This window comes from Erinaceus europaeus, chromosome 19, assembly GCF_950295315.1.
Source record: "Erinaceus europaeus chromosome 19, mEriEur2.1, whole genome shotgun sequence".
NCBI lineage: Eukaryota > Metazoa > Chordata > Mammalia > Eulipotyphla > Erinaceidae > Erinaceus > Erinaceus europaeus.
In genome coordinates, this window is record NC_080180.1 from 1,495,190 (window position 1) to 1,519,450 (window position 24,261).

A 24,261-nucleotide genomic window follows, 5' to 3' on the forward strand; every position below is an offset into this window, starting at 1 on the left:
TACACACTCTATCCCTGCCCAAGTGGACTCACGTCTCTCCTGCCGCCCAGCTCCACGGCCTCGCCTTGGGCCTAGCGCAGCCTTCCTCCCCAGCAAGGCCAGCAGGCGCCCCTCCCAGGCCCCGCCCTCCTCCGCCTCTGCCCACCGCCCCGCCCCTCGCAGATGATTGGCTCCCTGGCCTCGCGGAGGCCCCTCCCATTGGCCGCCCGCCGCTGCCGGCACGGTGACGCGCGCGGCGGGGCGGGGCCTGCCCGGGTCTGGCGGGCGGCGGTGGGCGGGGCGGCCCAGTCGGCCTGCAGACCCGGGCGGCGCGGGCCGTGCACTCGGGGGCTCTCCGCGCGGGTTCGGGCCCGCAGCATGGCGCGGCCGGACGGCGAGGAGGGCACGGCGGGCGCGCCGTCCAAGGGCTTCCTGCCGGTGCCCGCGGCCGCGGAGAGCACCGGGGCCGCCCCGGGCGGGGGGGGGGAGGAGGAGGGGGAGGAGGCGCGGCGCGGGGCGCGGGACGGGGACCCCCCGGAGGAGGAGCCGGGCGCGCGGCTGCTGCCGGGCCCGGGCGGGGAGACCCCGCGCGCCTCGGGGCCGAGGACGGCGCTGTCGCGGCGCCGCTTCGCCGTGCTGCTGGTGTTCAGCCTGTACTCGCTGGTGAACGCCTTCCAGTGGATCCAGTACAGCATCATCAGCAACGTGTTCGAGGGCTTCTACGGCGTGTCGCTGCTGCACGTGGACTGGCTGTCCATGGTCTACATGCTGGCCTACGTGCCGCTCGTGCTGCCCGCCACCTGGCTGCTGTCCGCGCGCGGCCTGCGGCTCAGCGCGCTGCTCGGCTCCGGCCTCAACTGCCTGGGCGCCTGGGTCAAGTGCGCCAGCGTGCGGCCGCAGGGCTTCTGGGTCACCATGCTGGGCCAGGGCCTCTGCTCCGTGGCCCAGGTCTTCATCCTCGGCCTGCCCTCCCGCCTGGCCTCCGTGTGGTTCGGGCCCAAGGAGGTGTCCACGGCCTGCGCCACCGCCGTGCTGGGCAACCAGGTAGGGAGGCGGGGATGGGGGGTGGCGGGGCCCGGGGCCCGGGGCGCGCGGCGGCCGGGGCAGGAAGAGGGCACCCCCACTGTCCTTCCTCTATCCCTTTCTCTTTAGATTTTTGAGATAGATGCAGAGAGAGAGAGAGAGAGAGAGAGAGAGAGAGAATCACCAGAGCCCTGCTCAGCTCTGGTTTATGGTGGTGCGGGGGGTTGAACCTGGGACTTAGGAGCCTCAAGCATGAGAGCCTGTTTGCATAACCATTATGCTATCTACCCCCACCCAGATTTTTTTTTTCTTAAGTTTTTAAATATTTATTCCCTGTTGTTAACCTTCTTTATTTTTTAATTGTAGTTGTTGTTGTCATTGCTGTTGTTGTTGTTGGATAAGACAGAGAGAGATGGAGAGAGGAGGGGAAGACAGAGAGGGGGAGAGAAAGACAGACACCTGCAGACCTGCTTCACCGCCTGTGAAGCGACTCCCCTGCAGGTGGGGAGCCGGGGGCTCGAACCGGGATCCTGACGCCGGTCCTTGCGCTTTGCGCTACCGCCCGACTCCCTTCTTTAGATTTTTTGAGGTATCTTTATTGCATAGAGACAGACTGGGAGGGCAGGGAGAGATCGAGAGAAGTAAAGAGACAGAGAGACACCTGCAGCCCTGCTTCACCACTCGTGAAGCTTTCCCCCCCTGCCGGGAATGTCGTCCGTCTTCACCCTGGAAAGCCCTTCCTCTCGGTGTAAAGCCCATGACCTGGGCAGAGTGGACAAAAGCAGAGGCCACAGTGCCACCGCCGTGTGGCAAGTGCCGGGCACGTTGTAACTTCCCCAGAAACCTTTGCTGAACACACGGATGAGTCTTGGTGTCCTGCACAAGCACTCACACTGCTCCACCTGCACATTTTCTCGGGGTACAAACCTGTGCTCAGAATGTGCTTTGTTAGCGGCTGAGTGGTGGTGACTTAAGCGCACATGGTGCGAACGCAAGGATCCGGGTTTGAGCCCCCGGCTCCCCACCTGCAGGGTGGTCGCCTCACAAGCGGTGAAGCAGGTCTGCAGGTTTCTGTCTCTCTTCCTCTCTATCTTTCCTCCCCTCCCTTCTCAATTTTTCTCTGTCCTAGCCAACAAAAATGAAAAATGGCCTCCAGAAGCAGTGGATTCCTACGTAGTGCAGGCACTGAGCCTCAGCAATAACCCTGGAGGCAAAAAACAAAACAAACAAACAAAAAAAACCCTAATATGCTTTGTCTGCACCCAGTTCATGTGCTGGTCTGCTCCACACCCAGCCCTTGGTCTCCAAGGCCCACACGGCTCCCCACCTGCACCTTGCCTTCTGAACGCAGCACACGCCAGTGTGGCCTGACACCTGCCCGCTGTCCCCTGTCTTGTGCTGCAGCCTTTTCAGCCGGCCCTGCTTGGAGAAAGGCGGTTTGCAGATGGGCTTCTGTGCAGAAAGGTTGGCTGCTTTCCTGCGTAGAAGCAGCTAAGAAATGTTAGTCCTGACTCAGTTTCACCCCCGTGTTGAGGCGACCACACAAGGCCGTTGCATTCTCTCTCTCCTCGCTAATCTGTCTGGGGGCTGGGTGCGGGGCGTCCTGGGCTGGCTCTTTCCTGTCTCGGGTCACGGTGCCCCCTACTCCTAACACAGTTGGGCTGGGGGTGCAGCCTCTTCATAGCACCGGGCCCTCTGGAGCCCCAACTTCTGCCTCACACAGGTGTCCAGGAAGGAGGTTGGTTTCAGGCTGATTTCATTGACAGTTTGTTTAGATTTACATATGACCAAGGACCAGAGCATCACTCTGGCACACGTGATGCCAGGCCAGGGATTGAACTTGAGACATTATGCTGGGAAGCCCAGGCCTTGTCCTCTGTGCCACCTCCCATGTTGCCAGTTCAGATTTCTTTAACACATGCAAAGCATCCACTCTGCCCCAGCTCTACCGCCGAGACTCAGATTTTTTTTTTTTTTTTTTGCCTCCAGGGTTATTGCTGGGGCTCAGTGTGCACCACGAATCCACTAGCTCTGGAGGCCATATTTTCCCTTTTGTTATCCTGGTTATTTTTATCGTTGTTGTGGTTATTATTATTGTTGCTATTGATGTCGTCGTTGTTGGCTAGGACAGAGAGAAATGGGGAGAGGAGGGGAAGACGGGGGAGAGAAAGACAGACACCTGCAGACCTAAAATGGAGAGAGGAGGGGAAGACAGAGGGGGACAGAAATACAGACACCTGCAGACCTGCTTCACGACCTGTGAAGTGACCCCCCTGCAGGTGGGGAGCCGGGGGCTCGAACCAGGATCCTTATGCCGGTCCTTGTGCTTTGCACCACATGCGCTTCACCTGCTGCGTTATCGCCCGACACCCTCCCCCCCCCCCCCAGACTCACATTTTAAGTGCACAGATCTGTGGGATTCACAAAGCTGTGTGACTGTCACCTGCCTGTTTGCAAAGCACTTTTGTCCACTCCCAAAGAAGACCCAGCACCGGCTCCGCAGTTACTCCTTGGGCGCCCTCTCTCCAGCTGCCGGCAGCCACTGCTCTGGTCTCCCCTTTGCTGTGGATGCCTCTCGTTTCAGTAGTTCACATAAGCAGAGGTGAGCTCTTTGGCCTCTGGCTTGGTTCAGTTTTCGAACTTTCGTGTTACGAATCAGTCAGTATTTCAGCCTTTTAAATTAATTAATTAATTAATTTACTCCCTTTTGTTGCCCTTGTTTTATTGTTGTAGTTGCTGTTGTTGTTACTGATGTACATCGTCATTTTTGGCTAGGACAGAGAGAACTCACAAGAGGAGGGGAAGACAGAGGGGAGAAAGGCAGACACCTGCAGACCTGCTTCACTGATTGTGAAGTGACCCCCCTGCAGGTGGGGAGGCGGCGGGGGGGCCTCAAACCAGGATCCTTGAGCTTTGCGCCATCGGCGCTTAACCCGCTGCGCTACCACCTGACTCCCTATTTCAGCCTTTTTTTTTTTTTTTTGAAGGGGACATTAACAAAACCGTAGGATAAGAGGGGTACAACTCCACACAACTCTCCCACCACCAGCACTCCGTATCCCATCCCCTCCCCTGACAGCTTTCCTATTCTCCATCCCTCTGGGAGCATGGACCCAGGGTCATTGTGGGATGCAGAAGGTGGAAGGTCTGGCTTCTGTCATTGCTTCCCCGCTGAACATGGGCGTTGACAGGTGGACCCACACTCCCAGCCTGTCTCTCTCTTTCCCTAGTGGGGCAGGGCTCTGGGGAAGCGGGGCTCCAGGACACATGGGTGGGGTCGTCTGTCCAGGGAAGTCTGGTCGGCATCATGCTGGCATCTGGAACCTGGTGGTTGAAAAGAGAGTCAACATACAAAGCCAAACAAATTGTTGAACAATTCAGCCTTTTTAAAAAATATATTTATTTATTTATTCCCTTTTGTTGCCATTGTTTTATTGTTGTAGTTATTGTTATTGATGTTGTCGTTGGATAGGACAGAGAAATAGCGACAGGAGGGGAAGACAAAGGGGGAAAGACAGACACCTGCAGACCTGCTTCACCGCCTGTGAAGTGAATCCCCTGCAGGTGGGGAGCCGGGGGCTCGAACCGGGATCCTTACACTGGTCCTTTCGCTTTGCGCCACGTGTGCTTAACCCACTGCACTACCGCCCGACTTCCTATTTCAGCCTTTTTATGGTTGGTTGAAAGATGCCCCACTGTGTGGTGTGCTGCTTTATCTTATTCACTCGTCAGTGAACACTGAGCTATGAATAGTGTCACTGAGTATTAGTGTGTGTGCTTGATATTTTAAATATATATATTTTATTTATTATTGGATAGGATAGAAAAATTCAGGAGGAGGGAGGGGGAGGTAGAGAAGGAGAGAGACAGCTGCAGCCCTACTTCACCCCTGCAGGTGGAGACTGGGGCCTTGAACCGGGGTTCTTTCACACTGTAGTGTGTGTGCTTAACCAGGTGTGCCACTGCCTGGCCCCTTCAATATTTACTTAGTTGAGTGACTTTGGATTTGGGCTTGTTTCTAGGAGAGGAATCGCTAGGGCATATGGCACTTGTAAGAGCTGTCAAACTGCTTGCCACAGCGACTGGACTCGTTTCCAGGCCCGCCAGCTGTGTGCCAGGCCTGCCGTGCCCTGGCCAACACTTGGTGTCCTACTGGTGTGGAGATCAGCTCACTGTGACTTTCCTCTGTTCTTCCCCACCGACTGATGGTGTTGGCTCTTTTTCCTGCTCTTGTTATTTACATGTTCTTTGGGGCAGTGTCCCAGGTCCGTTTTAACGTGGGGTGAGTGTGTTTTGGCTGTTTAGTTGTAAGAGTTCTTTACATACGCTTAACCCTGGGCCATTACATGTGGTCAGCAGAGATCCGCTCCCATGCCTCAGTTGTCTTTCTCTTTCTTTTCTTTCTTTTTTTTTTTAAATCTGACTTTTTTTTTTTTTTAGGATTTTAAAAAATATTTATTTATTCCCTTTTGTTGCCCTTATTGTTTTATTGTTGTAGTTATAATTGTTGTTATTGATGTCGTTGTTGTTGGATAGGGCAGAGAGAAGTGGAGAGAGGAGGGGAACACAGAGAGGGGGAGAGAAAGACAGACACCTGCAGACCTGCTTCACCACCTGTGAAGCGACTCCCCTGCAGGTGGGGAGCCAGGGGCTCGAACCGGGATCCTTATGCCGGTCCTTGCGCTTTGCGCCACCTGCACTTAACCCGCTGCGCCACCGCCTGACTCCCCTCAGCTGTCTTTCTAAGCCTTTTTGGCTACTCCCCAGACCCCCTTTATAGCCGCCTAAAGAGAAAGGACTGTCTTCCCACAGCTTTGCAGCAACACCATTTAGAGCAGCCCTGAGCCTTGAGAGAGGACATCAGTCAGGGCTCCCTCTGGCAGTGCAGCTCTGGCTCACAGCACAGCGCTCTGGAGTTGAAGAGAGCACCTTTCAGGATGCTAACTGGCCACTTTATTTTATATTGAAAGTTATTTCTGCAGCTGTTAACTGGATTGTTTCTTCTCGCAGCTCGGAACCGCAGTTGGCTTTTTGCTGCCCCCAGTCCTGGTGCCTAACACCCAGAATGACACAGCGCTTCTGGCCCACAACATCAGCATCATGTTTTACGGAACTTCAGGCGTCTCCACCCTTTTATTTATGTTGACCATAATTGGTAAGTGAATGGTTTTCCCTAAAATGTAACGGACATGTGCATGATAAACATCAGAAAAGAAGACACAAAGTTGCCGGCCGGCCCTGCCCTGCGCAGTTGTGCCGATAAGGTCTGAGGTGGCTTGTTTGATCCCTCCGGCTGGCGGGAAGGAAAGGATTGCAGGCCGGGGAGGACTCACCCCACTCACCGCACCACTAACTTCTCTCCGCGGCTTCAGACCCACCCTCACACACCCGCCCGCATGTGCTGCAGGAAGCTTTGCTGCTGAGCTGTGGCCGAGTCCCTGTGCTTGCAAGTGGCACCCTCCTGCCCCAGAGTCCCGTTTAACTGGGAGCTGGATCTGGGCGTGGTGGCTGCTGGGTCATCCCAGCATTTCAGACTGAGGCAGCTGTCTGCTAGTTAGGCCACCCTGGCAAGCACAGCTGCCGCCACTGTCCTCATCTGGGCTACCTCTTGAAGCCCCCTCTTTTTAAAAAAAAAAAAAAAAAAACTTTTTAAAAAATATTTATTCCCTTTTGTTGCACTTTTTATTGTTATAGTTATTATTGTCGTTGTCCTTGTTGGATCGGACAGAGAGAAATGGAGAGAGGAGGGGAAGACAGAGAGGGGGAGAGAAAGACAGACACCTGCAGACCTGCTTCACCGCCTGTGAAGCGACTCCCCTGCAGGTGAGGAGCCGGGGTTCGAACCGGGATCCTCATGCCGGTCCTTGTGCTTTGCGCCACCTGCGCTTAACCCGCTGCGCTACCGCCCGGCTCCCTCCTCTATTCTTTTTTAAACAGAGAAGCAAGGGCTTAACTTTTAAAAAAAAATTATTTTCCCTTTTGTTGCCCTTGTTGTTTTTATTGTTGTTGTAGTTATTACTGTTGTTAGATAAGACAGAGAAATGGAGAGAGGAAGGGAAGACAGAGAGGGGGAGAGAAAGACAGACACCTGCAGACCTGCTTCACCACCTGGGAAGCGACTCCCCTGCAGGTGGGGAGCCGGGGGCTCGGACTGGGGACTCGGACCGGGATCCTTCTGCCGGTCCTCGCGCTCTGCGCCACCTGCGCTTAACCTGCTGGCGCTACCGCCCAACTCCCCTCCTGGTCATTTTTTATATCTTCAAACAGTGCCATGTTTACTGTGTGCAGACTGCTGGCAAAAAGCAAGCCACCTCTGTGCTGTTTTAGCAAAGTAAAAGGGTAGGGCGACAGAGAGAGACTTCTCCACCCGTCACCACTCACAAAGCTTTCTTCCTACAGAAAGGGACCGGGGGCTCAAACCCAGGTTCTCACACACTGTAGCATGTGCCCTCAACCAGGTGTGGCCGCCTGGCCCCTCGTTTTAGCAGTTTACCAGGATTTGAAAAGAACGCTACTCATTTAATTAATTAATTAATTAATTAATTTAAATTCAAACCGCTGAATGAGGAATGAGCCCTAGTCTGACCTTGTGTCAGCTGTGGGAATCGTTAAAATATAAAACCCTCTGCGCTTCAGGTACATGTAGAACTTCATGTATGTCCTGGGCTTCTTATTTCTTTTTCTTTTCATTTTTTCACATCGTCTCCAATTTTGTCTCTTTGCAAGAATTGAATATTCGCGTGAGAGAGGGTGTTGTGTAATAGCTATGTGCTTAAAAATGTGCGCGGCGTGTTACACATCTGCTTTTTATTTTTTTTAATTTTTATTTATTTTTTTTGTTTTCCTCCTCCAGGGTTATTGCTGGGCTCGGTGCCTGCACCATGAATCCACCGCTCCTGGAGGCCATTTTCCCCCCTTTTTTGTTGCCCTAGTTGTTGCAGCCTCGTTGCGGTTATTATTGCCATTGTTGATGTTGCTTTGTTGTTGGATGGGACAGAGAGAAATGGAGAGAGGAGGGGAAGACAGAGAGAGGGGGAGAGAAAGACAGACACCTGCAGACCTGCTTCACCGCCCGTGAAGCGACTCCCCTGCAGGTGGGGAGCTGGGGGCTCGAACCGGGTCACACATCTGATTTTTAAAGAAAAAAACCTGTTACCTTTTGTTGCCCTTGTTTTTTATTGTTGTAGTTATTATTGTTGTTGTTGTTGGACAGGACAGAGAGAAATGGAGAGAGATGGGGAAGACAGAGAGGGGGAGAGAAAGACAAGACACCTGCAGACCTGCTTCACCGCCTGTGAAGTGACCCCCCTGCAGGTGGGAAGCCGGGGGCTTGAACCGAGATCCTTAGACCAGCCCTTGTGCTTTGTGCCACCTGCGCTTAACCCACTGGGCTACCGCCCAACTCCCTAAAAATATTTTTTAAGAAACAGTTTAAGAGTTTCCACGATCTTAACTGTCTGCCCATCTCATTGCTGGTCTGTGTGGTGGTGCCACAGCTGCACGGGAAGCTCCCCACAGAGCAGCCACCCTGAGGCCAGGGGAGTCGCGGGGCTGAGTGACTGAGAGCAACGACAGGCTACAGTCTCAGTTTTGAGTGTTTAGATTCAGGATATGTGGGCTCACAGACTTTAAACAGAAGTGTGCTTGCTTTCATCCTAAGATTGACGTCAAGGCCCTTCAAAGATGGTCTCAGTTCACCTCAAAAAAAATGTTATTTTTATTTACTTATGATTGGATAGACATTGAGGGGGCCGGGGAGAAAGACAGAGAGACGCCCGCAGCCCTGTTTCACCACTCGTGAAGCTTTCCCCCAGCAGGTGGGGGCCGGGGCTTGAACCCGGGTCCTTGTGCTCTGTGATGTGAGCACTCAGCCAGGTGCATCTCCACCTGGCCTCAAGGTTTTATATTTTGTATAGCAGTCAGTAGTTACAAAATTCTTTGTCAGATACCGTAGAATCCTCACAACAGCTTCTTGCTGTTTCTCATTCTGTGAATGAGAAAGTTGAAAGGCGAACATTGGGGTCTCCACTTTAATGTGAAATGGGGTGCCAGGACTCAGGCCCCCGGCCAATTAGTGTTTGTGGTGTCTGCTTGAACCAAGGAACAAACGGTGACGTTGACAGGTGAGGTCTCCTCTGCTTTCACACAGTAAAAGCAGTCCAGGGCCAACGAGGTAGCCTTCATGAGGTCCCAAGTTCAGCCTCTGGCACCACTGTAAACCAGAGCTAATCAGTGCTCTGGCTGAGAGAGAGGGAGGGAGGGAGGGAGGGAGAGAGAGAGAGAGAGAGAGAGAGGGGGAGGGAGGGAGGGGGGAGGGGGAGGGAGAGAGGATATGAAGAAAATGACCCTAATGCAGTTAATTGGCTGCAGCTTCGATTTGGAAGGAAACACATTTGCATGTGGTGCTTTCAGGCCTCTGGTCCCTTTGCTGTGCCTCTTGCCAGGGGTGGAGAGAAGCCTCTTTAATAGTTAATGTCATGTCGGGGAGTCGGGCGGTAGCGCAGCAGGTTAAGCGCACGTGGCCCAAACGCAAGGACCGGCCTAAGGATCCCGGTTCGAGCCTCCAGCTCCCCACCTACAGGGGAGTAGCTTCACAGGCGGTGAAGCAGGTCTGCAGGTGTCTGTCTTTCTCTCCCCCTCTCTGTCTTCTCCATCTCTCTCCATTTCTGTGTGTCCTATCCAACAACAACGACAGCAATAACAACAACAATGATAAACAACCAGGGCAACAAACGGGAAAATAAATAAATATTAAAAAATAGTTAATGTCTATTGATGCTGGTTTTTAGACGGGAGGTAGTATTTGCTTCAAGGAGAAAGAAATGCCATTGTAGAAGAAGACTTTTTTAAAAATCTTTATTTATTTATTGGATAGACAGCCAGAAATTGAGAGCAAAGAGGTTGATAGACACCTGCAGCCCTGCTTCACCACTCGTGAAGCTTTCCCCTACAGGTGGGGACTGGGGACTTGAACCTGCGTCCTTGTGCGCTGTAACATGTGCGCTCAACCAGGTGCGCCACCACCCGGCCCCTAGACTGTTGCTTTTTTAATTTCAAGGGAGAAAGCCAAGGCTCTGTCACCTCCTTTGGTAGGAACAGCAGAGTGTAAATAGGAGTGGCCACTGGGTTTTGTTCCCTGTCTTCTCTTTTCTCACGACTCATCTGCAAGCGCGGCTCGTAGATACAAGCCAAAGGCTTGGCTTTGCCGGGGAGAGCAGGCCACTTGCCGGAAAGCTCCAGGCCGTCGGCTTACTGCACCACCGGGCACCAGCAGGAATCGCTTGCAGTTTGCATTTAACCCAGATCTGAGCCACCTTACCAGAGCACATCGGAAACTAAGCAGGGGACTTAGTAAGACATTACCCACTGACTAACCACTGGTTAATAACCGATTATTAACCACTCATTGATTAATAACTCTGAATGTATGAAGGCATAATAAGTACGGCCCGGCGAGCATGGTATTCACATTCTGAAACTTTGTCTTGCAGCTGTGTGAGCTCTGTTTTTGCCACTCTAAATAAAAGAGCTGCCTCCTATCTTAACTGGACCCAGCCTTGCAGGGAAGCACCAGAGCCTTCCTCAGCAGTGCCAGGAGCAGGTAGGGGAGAGCAAGAGGGGGCGGCACCTCAGCCCACACGCTCTGTCTGCCTGCCGCTCCCCCGTGTGAGCATGTGCAGAACACCAGTCGAGCCTCCGCCTGCCTTGGCGGTGAGGTCCGTGGAAAGACGAGTGTGTGCGTGTCAGTCGTAGCACTGCGCTTAGGGCGGCAGACGCTGTGTTCCATGGAAATCTCTGGGCTGGTTACTTCTGCAGCGATTGGCACGCCCGCTTGGGTACTGACAGGGCTCAGAAAGTTTTGCTTGATACAAGCTCGTAGGCCCCTTTCTGGGGCTTCTTATTTTCATGAGAGACCAGAGTGCAGCTCAGCTCTGGCAGCTAGAGGTGCCCAGGAGTGAGGCTTCTGGTCTGATGTGCTGAGCTAGAGAGAGTTGGGAAGTGGGTGGTACTTTCACATTTTCTGCACGATTCTCATGGGCAGCTGAGCCCTTGTTCAAATCACCAAGCAGGAGTGACTGCTGGAGGAAGAACAGAACCATCCTAAAAAGAAAAAGTGGTCCTAGAGGTGGAGCAGTGAGTAAAGCTGTGGACTCTCGAGCATGAGGTCCTGAGTTTGATCCCCAGCAGCACATGTACCAGAGTGATGTCTGGTTCTTCCCCCTCCCCCCCACCCCTCTAATGAATTATATATGTATTGCTTCCCAGGGTTATTGCTGGGGCTCGGTGCCTACACTATGAATCCACTGCTCCTAGAGGCCTTTTTTTCCATTTTGTTTGTTTGTTGCCATTGTTATTGTTACTGTTGTTGTTACTGCTGTTGTTGGATAGGACAGAGAGAAATCGAGAGAGGAGGGGAAGACAGAGAGGACATGAAATATGGAGAGCAAATACCACCCACTTCCAAATTCTCAGAGAAGGGGTGAGAAAGACAGACACCTGCAAACCTGCTTTACCGCTTGTGAAGTGATCGCCTTGCAGCTGGAGGCTGGGGAACTGGGGTCCCTACGCTGGTCCTTGCGCTTTGCACCATGTGCACGTAACCTGCTGCACCACCATCCAGCCCCCCATAAATAAAATATTTTAAAATAAAAAAGAGAAAGAAAGAAATGGTGATCTTTTAGAAATACTTTTTTCTTTTCAGATTTTGTTTATTTATTAATGGGAAAGATAGAAGGAGAGAGAAAAAACCAGACGTCACTGTGCTGCTGGGGATTGAACTCAGGACACCTCATGCTTGAGAGTCCAGTGCTCTATCCACTGAGCCATCTCCCAGACCACAATATACTACTTTTTTCTGAATTTATTTATTTATTTATTTATTTATTTACCTGGCTTCATTCACCCTTGGTGAAGGGAAGCTCTGAGACAGATGCCTTCAGTGACCATCAGCATCTCCAGCCGAGTGCCAGGCCCTGTGGAGCAGTGCCGAGCCTGCCCCGACGGGCCCCTTGCTAAGAGCACAGCTCTCCTCCGTGCTGTGGGCTCTGCCCTCCACACAGTCAGCAGCAGGAGCAGCTGGTGGCAGTGGGCATCTGGTTATGTGGGCACCTCCTGTTGATTCTGTGAGTTACAGTCTCTCCAGCAGAGTTTAATTTCTGAGTCACCATTCAAACTAGACTTTGATTCTGGAGGTGCCAGAGTTCAGCATCAGTGACCGTGAGTTCTGCCGGCCTGGTCCTGCAGAGCCCTCTCCCAGCCAGCTGCTACGGGAACTGGCCAGTCCCGCCCTGCCTAGTGCCTGGCAGCATCCAGGTGCCCAGCTGAGAGGCCGTGGAAGCTCTCGCTCTGTGTGAGAACTGGCACCTGCAGGCCAGTCACTAAGCACAGCCAGGCCTCTGGGCGTTTAATCCTAACACTGGCCTGTGGTGTCCATTGTCTCCTCTACCAGAAATCACACTAAGTTCTTCTACGTATAAACGACATAGTACAAACTCACCTAAAAACACAAAGGTGGGGGGCCGGGAGGTGTCACAGTGGGTTAAGTGCACATGGTGCAAAGCGCAAGGACCGGCATAAGGATCCCAGTTCAAGCCCCAGCTCCCCACCTGCAGAGGGGTCGCTTCACAGGCGGTAAAGCAGGTCTGCAGGTGTCTGTCTTTCTCTCCCCCCCCCTCTGTCTTCCCCGCCTCTCTCCATTTCTCTCTGACCTATCCAACAACGACAACAGCTATAACAACAACAATAATAATAAATGGCAACAAAAATGGGAAAAATGGCCTCCAAGAGCAGTAGATTCATAGTGCAGGCACCAAGCCCCGGCCATTAGCCTAGAGGCAAAAAGAAAACAGAGGGTGGGGGCAGGTGGGTGTGAGGGTGGTTGGCGTGTCATTGGCGGGTGCACGTGGGCTCTGGGGACTGGCCACAGCCCTGAGTCCGGTCGGCTCCACAGGGCTGAGGGCTAAGCCGCGTGTCACGCCGGGCCCTGAGCGTGGACGAGAAGCCTCACCGTCTGTCTGCACGTCTGCTCCGAATTGCGTCTGCTCCTCACGGCTCTGTCATGTGTGTTCGCAGCCTTCAAGGACAAGCCGAAGCACCCCCCCAGCCAGTCGCAGGCCGCCCTGCAGGACAGCCCCCCCGAGGACTTCTCCTACCGGCGTTCCATCAGGAACCTCTTCAGAAACGTCCCTTTCGTCCTCCTGCTGGTCACCTATGGTGAGGGGCCTCTCACCTTGTCTCCTGAGGCTTCGAGCATTGCTGCAGAGCCTGCACTCGACCCCGGTGGCTTGAGGTTTAACACGCTGGGTCTGTCCACGCTGTGAAAAGTGGTGGTAGGCTGGGGAGATAGCACAGTGCTGGTGCAAGAAGCCTTTTGTGTCTGAGGCCACCAAAGGTTCCAGGTTCGGTTCCCAGCACCACCTGAGCTAAACAGTGCACTGGTAAAAACTTAAAACAAAAAAAGACAGGGGGGAGAAAAGTAATGGTGGCGTAAACTTAAATTACTTTTTTGTTAGATTTCAAACTAGTAGTGAAACTTTAGGGTGGAATTGTTGTTCTTGTTGTTATTATTATTATTACTAGGGACGATAGGGAGAGAGGGGCTGGGTGGTGGCACACCTGGTGGAACACACTTGTTACAATGCGCATGACCCAGGTTCAAGCCCTCAGTCCCCACCTGCAGAGCTCAGGTGTCTCTGTCTCTCTCCCTCTCTAACTCCCCTTCCCACTTGATTTCTAGCTGTCTCTATCCAATAAATAAATAAAAATGATTTTAAAATATTTTTTTTAAAGAGGGAGGGAGAGAGGCACCTGCAGCCCTGTTCCACCACTTGCAAAGCTTTCCCCCTGCAGTGGGGACCGGGGGGGGGGGGGTTGCTGAGAAGGGGGAGGGAGGAGAGGGAGAGTCCATGCTGGCCTGGGGACGGGACTGGGAGCCTTGGGCCTGCACAGCCCCCACTGAGCTACCCCCACCCCACTGCTCAGGGGCCCTTTCTAACAGTGTGCGAGGCACAGATGCCAGATACAGACACTCCGCCTTGTGCGCTCTCCGAGGGTCTCTGGGCCAGTCATGGTTCCGGCAGCAGCTGGGCCTCGCCTGGGCCTGCGCACGGCGCCTGTTTTGACTCTCAGCAAAGCGGGACCTTGAGGAGGTCGCTTTAGCTTTCAGAGTAAAGCCTCCTCCTCCCCGATCTCGGAGAAGCTGACACTCTTCCTCCTGACGCTTCCGCCCCCTTCAGCCTCCTGACCGTTGAGCCTACATGGCTTCCTCCTCTTTCTCCTCTTCTGTTCTATTACTTTTCAATGAATGGAATACAGAGAAGGGCCGCGTGGCTGAGTGCACACGTTAGAGTGCGCAAGGACCGAGGTTCTGGCCTCAGGTCCCCAGCTGCAGGGGGAAAGCTTCGAGGTGAAGTGGTGAAGTGGGGCTGCTGGTGTCTCTGCCTCTCTGCCGCCCTCTTCCTTTGAGGTTTCTGAATGTCTCTACCCAATATATTAAGGTAATAAAAATAAATATAAAAAAAGATACTGATAGAATGAGAGACCAGGGCCCTGCTCAGAGGTGACTGATGTGGTGTTGGGATTGAATGGAACCCCAGAGCCTCAGGCCTGGAGATTTTTTGCAGAACTGTTGTCTGTCTCCCAGCTGGGGCTGAGCTTCTTACAGTAATGGCTTTGTCTGCTGACTCCGCCCTCAGGAACCCCTCCCACTGCTCTCTTACTCACGCTGCCCCAGGCTGTGCACCACGCTCAGAGCTGTGTCACTAGGTGTGGCAGATTATACCCAACCTAAACTCAGCCTTCAGCCGGCTCACTGCCCTTCCTGACTGGAAGTCCTCACAGGCTCACCTAGAGCGTCCCCCTGAGGACTCCGTGAGCCTGACTCCAGTCTGTGTGGAGGGTTTGGGCTGGGAACCTCCAGTCCCGCTGTGCTCACAGCTGCTTCCTGAAGCTCTACAGAGCAACCCCCACCCCTGTGGTTTCACCAGTAGGTGCCTCACAGACCATACTTCCTTTCCCTCATTTTGCTGGCGACCTCCAAAGGTTCACTTCAAGCTAAAAACCATAGGGCCGGGGAGAAAGCATCAAAGCACAGGAATTGCACATCTGAGGCCCCAGAGGGCCCAGGTTCAATCCCCAGCACTGCTGTTTGCCAGAGCTGAGCAGGGGCTCTGAGCTGCCTCCCATAAAAGCAAATAAATGAATCTTTTAAAAGAACAGAGCTGGGATGGAGACAACAGTGGCTCCCTCTTACCTCTTATGACACTTCCTTTTTCTTCACCCTGTTGTTTAAAGTGACTTCTCACTGCTCCTTTTCTACCTGTTTGTTTATTTATTTATTTATTTATTTATTCCCTTTTGTTGCCCTTGTTGTTTTATTGTTGTAGTTATTCTTGTTGTCATCATTGTTGGCTAGGACAGAGAGAAATGGAGAGAGGAGGGGAAGACAGAGAGGGGGAGAGAAAGACAGACACCTGCAGACCTGCTTCACCGCCTGTGAAGCGACTCCCCTGCAGGTGGGGAGCCGGGGGCTCGAACCGGGATCCCTACGCCAGTCCTTGCACTTTGCATCACCTGCACTTAACCTGCTGCACTACCGCTCGACTCCCTGTTTATTATTGTTTTAATATTTATTTATTCCCTTTCATTGCCCTTGTTGTTTTATTGTTGTAGTTATTATTGATGTCGTTGTTGGATAGGACAGAGAGAAATGGAGAGAGGCGTGGAGGACGGGGGGGGGGGAGAAAGACAGACACCTACAGACCTGCTTCACCGCTCACCGCCTGTGAAGTGACTCCCCTGCAAGTGGGGAGTCGGGGAGCTCGAACCTGGATCCTTACGCTGGTCCTTGCCCTTTGCACCACCTGCGCTTAACCTGCTGCGCTACTGCCCGACTCTCTTTTTTTTTTTTTTTTTTTTTTTGCCCCCAATTGCTGGGGCTTCGTGCTGATACTACAAATCCACTGCTTCTGGTGGCCTTTAAAAAAAAAATTTTTTTTAATAGAACAGAGAAATTGAGGGGGAGGAGGGTAGACAGAGAGGGAAAGACAGATACCTGCAGACCTGCTTCACCACTTGTGAAGTGACCCCCTTGCAGGTGAGGAGCTGAGGGCTCAAACCAGGATCCTTGCGCTGGACCTTGCGCTTCACCCTGTGTGCACTTAACTGAGCGCACTACCGCCGGCCCCCAGTGCATTCTCTTCCAGCTGCGACAGACACGCTCAGCACAGACCCGTCTGCTTGTGCCTGCGTGCTGTCCCCGCAGTCCCCCGAGTCTACGCCTTTGGTTGCTTATTAGCCTGGAGGTGTGCGGGGCTGGTCAGTGTTTGTCATGAGCAGTTCGCTCATTCTCTCAGCCCTCATCAAGTGCCAGCTCAGGTGTAGCGGTGCCCTAGGTGAGACGTCTCCCTCCTCAGAATCAGTAGCAGCCCTGCAGCCAGGGTGCCCGCTGGCACCGCCCCGTGTAGTGTCCAGCTGGAAGCTCTGCCCAGCCCAGGTGCTGATTGAGTCAGGACGAGAGAAGCTGTTCTGCATGGCTCAGCCGCCTCTGTGTGCCGGAGGCCGGCCGGCCAGTCCCAGTGTGACGGCGCTCACAGCCCTGTCCAGTCCTGTCGCCATGCCGGCTGGAGGCTCTAGAAGTGCAGCGGCAGGGAGTCAGGCGGTAGCGCAGCAGGTTAATAAGCGCACGTGGCGCAAAGCGCAAGGACCGGCATAAGGATCCCCCGGTTCGAACCCCTGCTCCCCACCTGCAGGGGAGTCACTTCACAGGCGCTGAAGCAGGTCTGCAGGTATCTGTCTTTCTCTCCCCCTCTCTGTCTTCCCCTCCTCTCTCCATTTCTCTCTGTCCTAGCCAACAATAACTACATCAATAACAATAAAATAACGAGCGCAACAAAAGGGAATAAATAAATAAAAATTTTAAAAAATAAGAAATGCAGCGGCAGAGTGGAGGGTTTGCGGCAGAAGCCACATGACCTGCAAAGCTAAAAATATTTCCTCTGGCCCTTTCCAGAAGAGGTGCTGACTCCTACTCTGCTAAGCTGATGCAGGAGAGTCTTGAGCCAGCTTGTAGAAAGCAGAGTGAGTTTGGGGGCCGGGGGATGGCTCACCCAGTACATCACACACACTTTGTTCTGCATGAGGACCTGGGTTCAAGCCCCTGGCCACCACGTGGGGAAGCTTCACGGGCAGTGGTGTCTGTCCTCTCTCTCTTCCTCCCACCCAGTCTAGGAAGCCTCTGTGAAACCCTCTTGGTAAAATAAGCAGATACATTGTAAGAGAGGGAGAGAGAATGGCTTCAGAATGGTTTCTGTTTATCTGACACTGAAAATGCCTGTCTCTTTCCTGTTATGATGCCACCCAAGCAGCCCAGATATCTAGGAATAAGCCTGCCTGATGCACATTATAAAATCACAAACCTGGGGGTCGGGTGGTAGCACAGCGGCTTAAGGGCACGTGGCGCGAAGCACAAGGACCGGTGTGAGGATCCTGGTTTGAGCCTCCAGCTCCCCACCTGCAGGGTGTCGCTTCCCAGGCGGTGAAGCAGGTCTGCAGCTGTTTCTGTCTGTCTTTTTTTTTTGTGCCTCCAGGGTTATTGCTGGTGCTCGGTGCCTGCAATGAATCCACTGCTCCTGGAGGCCATTTCCCCCCCCTTTTGTTGCCCTTGTTTCTGTAGCCTTGTTGTGGTTATTATTGTTGTCGTTGATGTCATTCATTGCTGGATAGGACAGAGAGAAATGGAGAGAGGAGGGGAAGACAGAGAGGGGGAGAGAAAGACAGACACCTGTAGATCTGCTTCACCGCCTGTGCAGCGACTCCCCTGCAGGTGGGGAGCCGGGGGCTCAAACCAGGATCCTTAATCCAGTCCTTGCATTTTGAGCCATGTGCGCTTAACCCGCTGCTCCATCACCTGACCCCCAGTGACTTATCTTTCTATCCCCCCGTCTGTCTTTCTCTCCTCTCTCAATTTCTCTCTTTCCTGTCCAGCAGCATCAGTGGTAACAATAACAATAATGACGAGGGCAACAAAATGGGGGAAAAATAGCCTCCAGGAGCAGTGGATTCATAGTGCAGGCACTGAGCCCCAACAATAACCCTGGAGGCAAAAAAATAAAATAAAATCACAAACCTCTGAAAGCCCTCAGGAGCCCGGCCTTAGTTAGGGGCCATGTACCATGTGTCTGGAAGATACGGGGACAGTAAGGGCCGTTTACCTTCCCGAGCTATTCTATCGACACCTGCCACTGGTGGCTTTGGGTCCACGTGAAGGCCAGGCACAGCACAGCTGAGGAAACTCCAGTTTGCATGTTGCTTGACTAGGATTCCATAATCCAAGCTCACACACCCCCGTGCATCCACATGTGGTTGGCTAAGTTCATGGGGCAGGCTTCTCACCAAAGGGCTGCAGCACTGGGGCCGCTGGTGTCGAGTGTGAACGAGTGTGAACCACACCCCCCTTTGGGCATGGTCACGTGTTCGAGCGGTCAGGTTCCATGTGAGAGGGGACAGGTGGGTCATCCCCTTTTCCATCCTCAGGCTACTGTCGCTCTCCACACCCCTCAGTCTCTGTTCTTCGCCACAGGAATCATGACTGGAGCTTTCTACTCCGTCTCCACACTGCTGAACCAGATGATACTGACATATTACCAGGTGAGCTTCGCTGTGAGTGTGGGGCGTGTCCATCCAGGGATATTCTCTCTCTCTCTCAGTTTGTTTTATTTGTAGTTAATATAGTAGGTTACAAGATTATAATAAGATGACACATCTAGTTCCACATCCACCACCAGAATTCTGTTTCCCCCACCTCACTGTTTTTCCTTTTTTTCTCAGTTTATTCATTAGAGAGCATCACTGTAGCACGTTGGTGCTGGAAGTCTAGCTCAGGGCTCCGGCAGGCCATATCTTAAGGCCTTTTTAATTTAAAACAGAGTGTCCTCTGTGCCTGCCTCCGACCCCACTCACCCTGGCAAGGAACAAGGGCCCTGTTCATGGTGGGCATGAGGGGGGCAGGGGTCTGTGAGGAGGCCACTGTTGATGGGTCTGTGTGGACACTCCAGGGAGAAGAGGTGAATGCAGGCAGGATCGGGCTGACGCTGGTGGTGGCCGGGATGGTGGGCTCCATCCTCTGCGGCTTGTGGCTGGACTACACCAAGACATACAAGTGAGTGCGGGGCCTTGCGGGCTGCCCCCCAGCCCAGGCGTTGAAGCTCCAGGGAAACTTGGCTTTCTCTTCTCAGAGACTCAGAGACGGGGCAGGGGAGATAGCATAGTGGTTCTGCAAAGAGGCTCTCAAGCCTGAGGCTCCAACGTCCCGGGTTCAGTCCCCCATACCACCATCAGCCAGAGTTGAGTGGTCCTCTGGTGAAAAAAAAAAAAAAGAAAGTGTCGGGGCAGCCCCCCTGCTCCATCCTCCATTGCTGACACTATGGCCTATTTACATAATCATTATTTTGCCTGATCTGTCTTCTTTCTACCTCAAGACCCACCCTGCCTGCAGGGTGTTAATTAATCCCACCAGTTAAAACCATAGCAACAGTTGCTTCCACCTTCCCAGCATGCCTTTTGCCTCTCTCCACCCCCTGTCCTAGCCATTTCCATTTCGAGACTTGCCACTTCTGGCAAGTTTTACCCCATAAAACCCACTTCTGTTCCTGGTTTCGCTCTCTCCTCTCTTCCTCTCTTCTCTCTTTTCTCTCCCGCATCCCGACCTGGAGAAGGGCTGGCATGCAGAGCGGGGGGAGGCCATTGCGGTTTGGTGTGTGGCTTAATCCGCTGTGCTCACACCCGACTCTGGGGCTCCCGTGTGAATAAAGAATTGTATTACCATGCCACCACGAGTTCCTGGACCCTCTCTCCCACCAACATAGCTAGCCTGGCAAGAAAGAAAGAAAGGAAGGGAAGGAAAGAAACTCAGCGAAACATGTTCATTCCTTGAAGCCTTGTAGGCTGAGTTCTGTTAGGGCACCTTTACTCCTGAATGTTTCAACAAGTCTGTGACAGAAGACGTGAAATGAAAACCACCAGCTGGGAGGGGGCAGCTTCTGAGCCGGAGATGAATTCCTGCCCCTTTAAAAATTTCATTTACTGGGACCAGGCAGTGACGCACCTGGCTGAGCTCACACTGCGGTGCATAAGGACCTGGGTTCAAGCCCCTGGTCCCCACTTTGCAGAGGCAAAGCTTACGAGCAGCAAAGTAAAGCTGCAGGTGTCTCTGCCTCTCTCCCTCTTCTCTGTCCTCCCCTCCCCTCTCAATTCTCAGTCTCTATCCAATAATCAATATATTAGAAATAAAATTTTATTTGGGGTAGAGAAAAAAGTTGAGAAGAGAGAGAAACCACTTGTGGAGCTTCCCCCCTGATGTGGGGACCAGGGGCTTGAACTGGGGTCCTTGCTGATGATCACGTGCACTCTACCAGCTGTGCCACAACCCGGCCCCACCCCGACTTGTTTCAGCATCTCTCCCCCATCCCTCTCCTTCGTCTGCTCCCTCTCCTACCCTTACTTTATTATTATCGGTGGTGGTGGTGCTATGGCTTGAACCCAGGGCCTCGAAGCTGCAGGCACAGGCTTTGCCACAGAGTCACGTCCCAGCCAGCACACGTCTTTAAAAGACGGAACTTCCCTGCCTGCTTGGGAGAAGTGAGTGAACGGGACCGGGAAGGGAAGAATGAGCAGCTTCCGGGCTCAGGAGCCATAGGAGGAAGCGGCGGGGAGCTTGGGAGGCAGAGTCACAAGCTGCGGTGCTTCTAGGAAAAGCCTTTTGGAAGCGGAATGAGGCTGAGTCTTGAAATGCAACCCAGGAACTAGCACAGGGACGGCCTCATCCACAGAGGTCCTCTGCTCTGCTCTGCTCCTACACACCCGGGCGCCGTGGCTTGCAAGCTGCTGTGTCTGCAACGTGGACTCTGACGAGCCGGCTTCAGTCCTGACAGTCACAGCGTGGCTTGACGGGGTGGCTTGAGTCAGCAGTTCCAGTGTGGGGACTGGGTGTCCCTGGCATTAGCTAGGTCTCCTAGAGTTCAGCTTAGTTCAGACCCTCCCCTCCAGCTGAAGAAAGTGTCCAGACCCGCCTCCCCAAGGCCCGGCTGATGGCGCCAGTCCTGGGCCTGGAATGTGTCCTTCGCTGTAGGCCTGAAAGTTCCTGAGGTTTAAAATTTGCCAGAGTGGCTCACAGAGCTCAGGAAAAAAGGCAGAGGGAGAGGCTATCTGCTGGAGCCTCAGGTTCCCTCACGAGCATACAAGTTAGGAACGTTCAGGCAGAGAGACGCAAAGGCAGAGAGGTCTGGGGCCAGCGGCCCTTGTGGTCGACACCCGGAAATTCTCCGACCTCCTGCCCCCAGTGGCTTTTGCTGGGGGACTTCATTCCATAGGTGTCAACTCAGCCCCGCCTCGCTCTCTAAGGACGCGGGTGGGGGCTGGCTGGACTACCTGCTAGTCACAGGTCAGTTCCCTGGGCCACCAGCCCTGTCCTTAGCCGCTCGCTCCCCAGAGTCACCGCAACACCTAGGCAGTTCCGAGAGCCCTAGGAGCTCTGAACCCAGGATGGAGAGGGACAGCCACACTCCTAGGAGCTCTGTTCTCAGGATGGAGAGGGACAGCCACACTCCCTGCCTCCGCGTCCTTGTGTTTGGAGACACTGCATAAGACAGAGAGAGAGGAGCGGAGCCTTGACAGATGAGGGGCTGGGGACTAAACTCGGGACCTCATGCTTGCAAGTCCAGTGTTCTGCCACTGCGCCACCTCCCAGGCCACTGGACCCGGCTCTCCTGGTCCTGGGGGACATCCCCAGATGAGATGCTGAGGGCTCTGGTGTTTGTCTTTTTCAGACAGACCACCCTGATCGTGTACGTCCTGTCATTTGTTGGGATGGCTGTCTTCACCTTCACCCTGGACCTGGGTTACATCGTCGTCGTGTTTGTGACCGGAGGCGTGTTGGGGTGAGCAGCCCGGGCGGTGGGGGCCACTCTGTCTGAAGTAAGTGAATACCCAGGGCCTTGGGCATGTGTGAGGCCACTGGGTGGCCTACAGACTCATTTTTACAAAAAAAAATTTTCACCACTCCTGTCACCAAAGGTCTGTCCCCATCGCCACTCCCACAGACAACCACTCTTCTCCCACGGTCTTGAAAATAGCTTGACGTGTTGTTTAGTTCACATTCATGCACTCAGTTGTCTATGTTCTGCGTGAGCGAAACCACCCTGTAGCCGTCCTTCCCTCCTGACTGGCGTCACTGAGCGTCACCTTCTCCAGTCCCGTCAGCTTTGTCCCACAAGACACCATCTCACCCCTTTTCATTGCTGCGTAGTATTCTGCTGAGCAGCTGCCCATAGCTTTCTCACCCAGGCGTCTGTGGAAGGACATTCTGGGTGTTTCCAGGCTTTTGCTCTCGTGGATAAAGCCGCTGTGAACATGGGGCTGCACGTGCCCCTCAGAATCCGTGTCGTTCTACCTTTTGGGTAAATGCCTAGTGGCGGAATTGCTGGGTCCTATGTCGTTTCCATCTTTATTTGTTTAAGGGTTCTTTTTTTTATAAAATTTTATTTATTTATTGATGAGAAAGATAGGAGGAGAGAGACAAAGAACCAGACATCACTCTGGCACATGTGTTGCCGGGGCTCGAACTCAGGACCTCATGCTTGAGAGTCCAGCCCTTTATCTACTGTGCCATCTCCCGGACCACAGGGTTCTTTTTAAAATTTTTTTTCACATTTATTTATTCCTTTTTGTTGCCCTTGTTGTTTTATTGTTGTAGTTGTTATTGTTAATTGATGTCGTCATTGCTGGACAGGACAGAGAGCAATAGAGAGAGGGGGAGAGAAAGACAGACACCTGCAGACCTGCTTCACCGCCTGTGAAGCGACTCCCCTGCAGGTGGAGAGCCGGGGGCTCGAACCGGGATCCTTACACTGGTCCTTGTGCTTTGCGCCACGTGCGCTTAACCCACTGCGCTACTGCCCGACTCCCAGGGTTCTTTTTTAAAGAAACATTTTTTCCTCTTTTGTTACCCTTGTTTATCATCGTTGTTGTTGTTATTGATGTCGTTGCTGTTGGATAGGACAGAGAGAAATGGAGAGAGGAGGGGAAGACAGAGAGGGGGAGAGAAAGACAGACACCTGCAGACCTGCTTCACCGCCTGTGAAGCGACTCCCCTGCAGGTGGGAGCCGGGGGATAGAACCGGGACCCTGATGCCAATCCTTGTGCTTCGCGCCACGTGCACTGAACCCGCTGTGCCACTACCCAGCTCCTTGTTTAAGGCTGCTCCTCCGCGCTGCTCTCCATGGCGGCTGCCCCAGTTGGCACTCCCACCAGCAGTGCGGTGGGTAGAGCTTCTCTCTCTCCACGTCCTCCCCACACGGATCTTCTCGTTTTATTGATGGAGCCACTTCTCACAGGTGTGAGGTGGAATGTCAGTGTGGTCTTTCTTAATCTGCATTTATCTGGTAATAAACGAATCAGAACATCTCCGCTTGTGTCTGGACCAGCCCCAGTTTTTCCTCCTTTCTGTAAATGAAAGAGGAGAAAGAGACCCCGCAGCACTGCTCCACCATCCATGCAGCCCCCCCCCCCCAGCTCCCCGCGGAGCCAGACTGGACCCCAGGGCCTTAGCCAGACAAGGTACATCTGTCCGAGAGCGACCTCCTGTCCCTGAGAGTGTCCTCCTTCAGGATGCTGAGAGGTGATCTGCAGCTGTTTTCCTCTGTGCTGGAGTGAGTACGCCTCGCAAATCCGCTAATCCGAGCAGCTGCCTCTAGCCAGAAAGGACACTACGGCCGGCTACAGTTTTCCCAGAAACAGAGCCGACTAGAAACGGCCAGGCGCCCACTTCTCCTGGTCGTGAATGTTTGGGGGACAGTCCAGGTGCCTTCCTGGCACCTCCCAGTGCCCCTCTCGGTGCTGTCTGGCCGGGGTCGCCCGTGACAGCGTCGTCCTGACCCTCTCCCGTGTCTGCACCTCCCTCAGCTTCTTCATGACCGGCTACCTCCCGCTGGGCTTCGAGTTTGCCGTGGAGATCACCTACCCTGAGCCCGAGGGCACCTCCTCTGGCCTGCTGAACGCCGCCGCCCAGGTGGGCAGCCCCTCCACCTGCCTCGCTGCCCTCGCCCACATCCCTCCCTCCCTCACACCCTTCCTCCCTTGTTTCCTTTATTCTTTCTTGTATTTATTTACTTACTTGATAAGACAAGAGAAATTGAGAGAGGGAGGGAGGGGGGAGAAGCAGATTGTCCGCCCTCTTGTCCAGTGGACCCTGAGCTGAACCTCAC

General features: G+C 53.5%; 1 protein-coding gene across 2 annotated transcripts in view; it reads left to right on the forward strand.

Moving 5' to 3' along the window:
• Positions 1-302: 302 nt before the first annotated feature.
• FLVCR1 (FLVCR choline and heme transporter 1) overlaps positions 303-24,261 on the forward strand; it is a 30,613-nt gene continuing 6,654 nt past the window's right edge. For both annotated transcript variants that reach the window (XM_060178408.1, XM_060178409.1), the window contains exons 1-7: positions 303-1,023; positions 6,013-6,157; positions 13,075-13,215; positions 18,581-18,648; positions 19,056-19,159; positions 21,825-21,935; positions 23,960-24,065. In XM_060178408.1, coding sequence (XP_060034391.1) covers positions 358-1,023; positions 6,013-6,157; positions 13,075-13,215; positions 18,581-18,648; positions 19,056-19,159; positions 21,825-21,935; positions 23,960-24,065 — 1,341 coding nt within the window. In that variant the 5' untranslated portion in view covers positions 303-357. The remainder of the gene's footprint in view (positions 1,024-6,012; positions 6,158-13,074; positions 13,216-18,580; positions 18,649-19,055; positions 19,160-21,824; positions 21,936-23,959; positions 24,066-24,261) is intronic.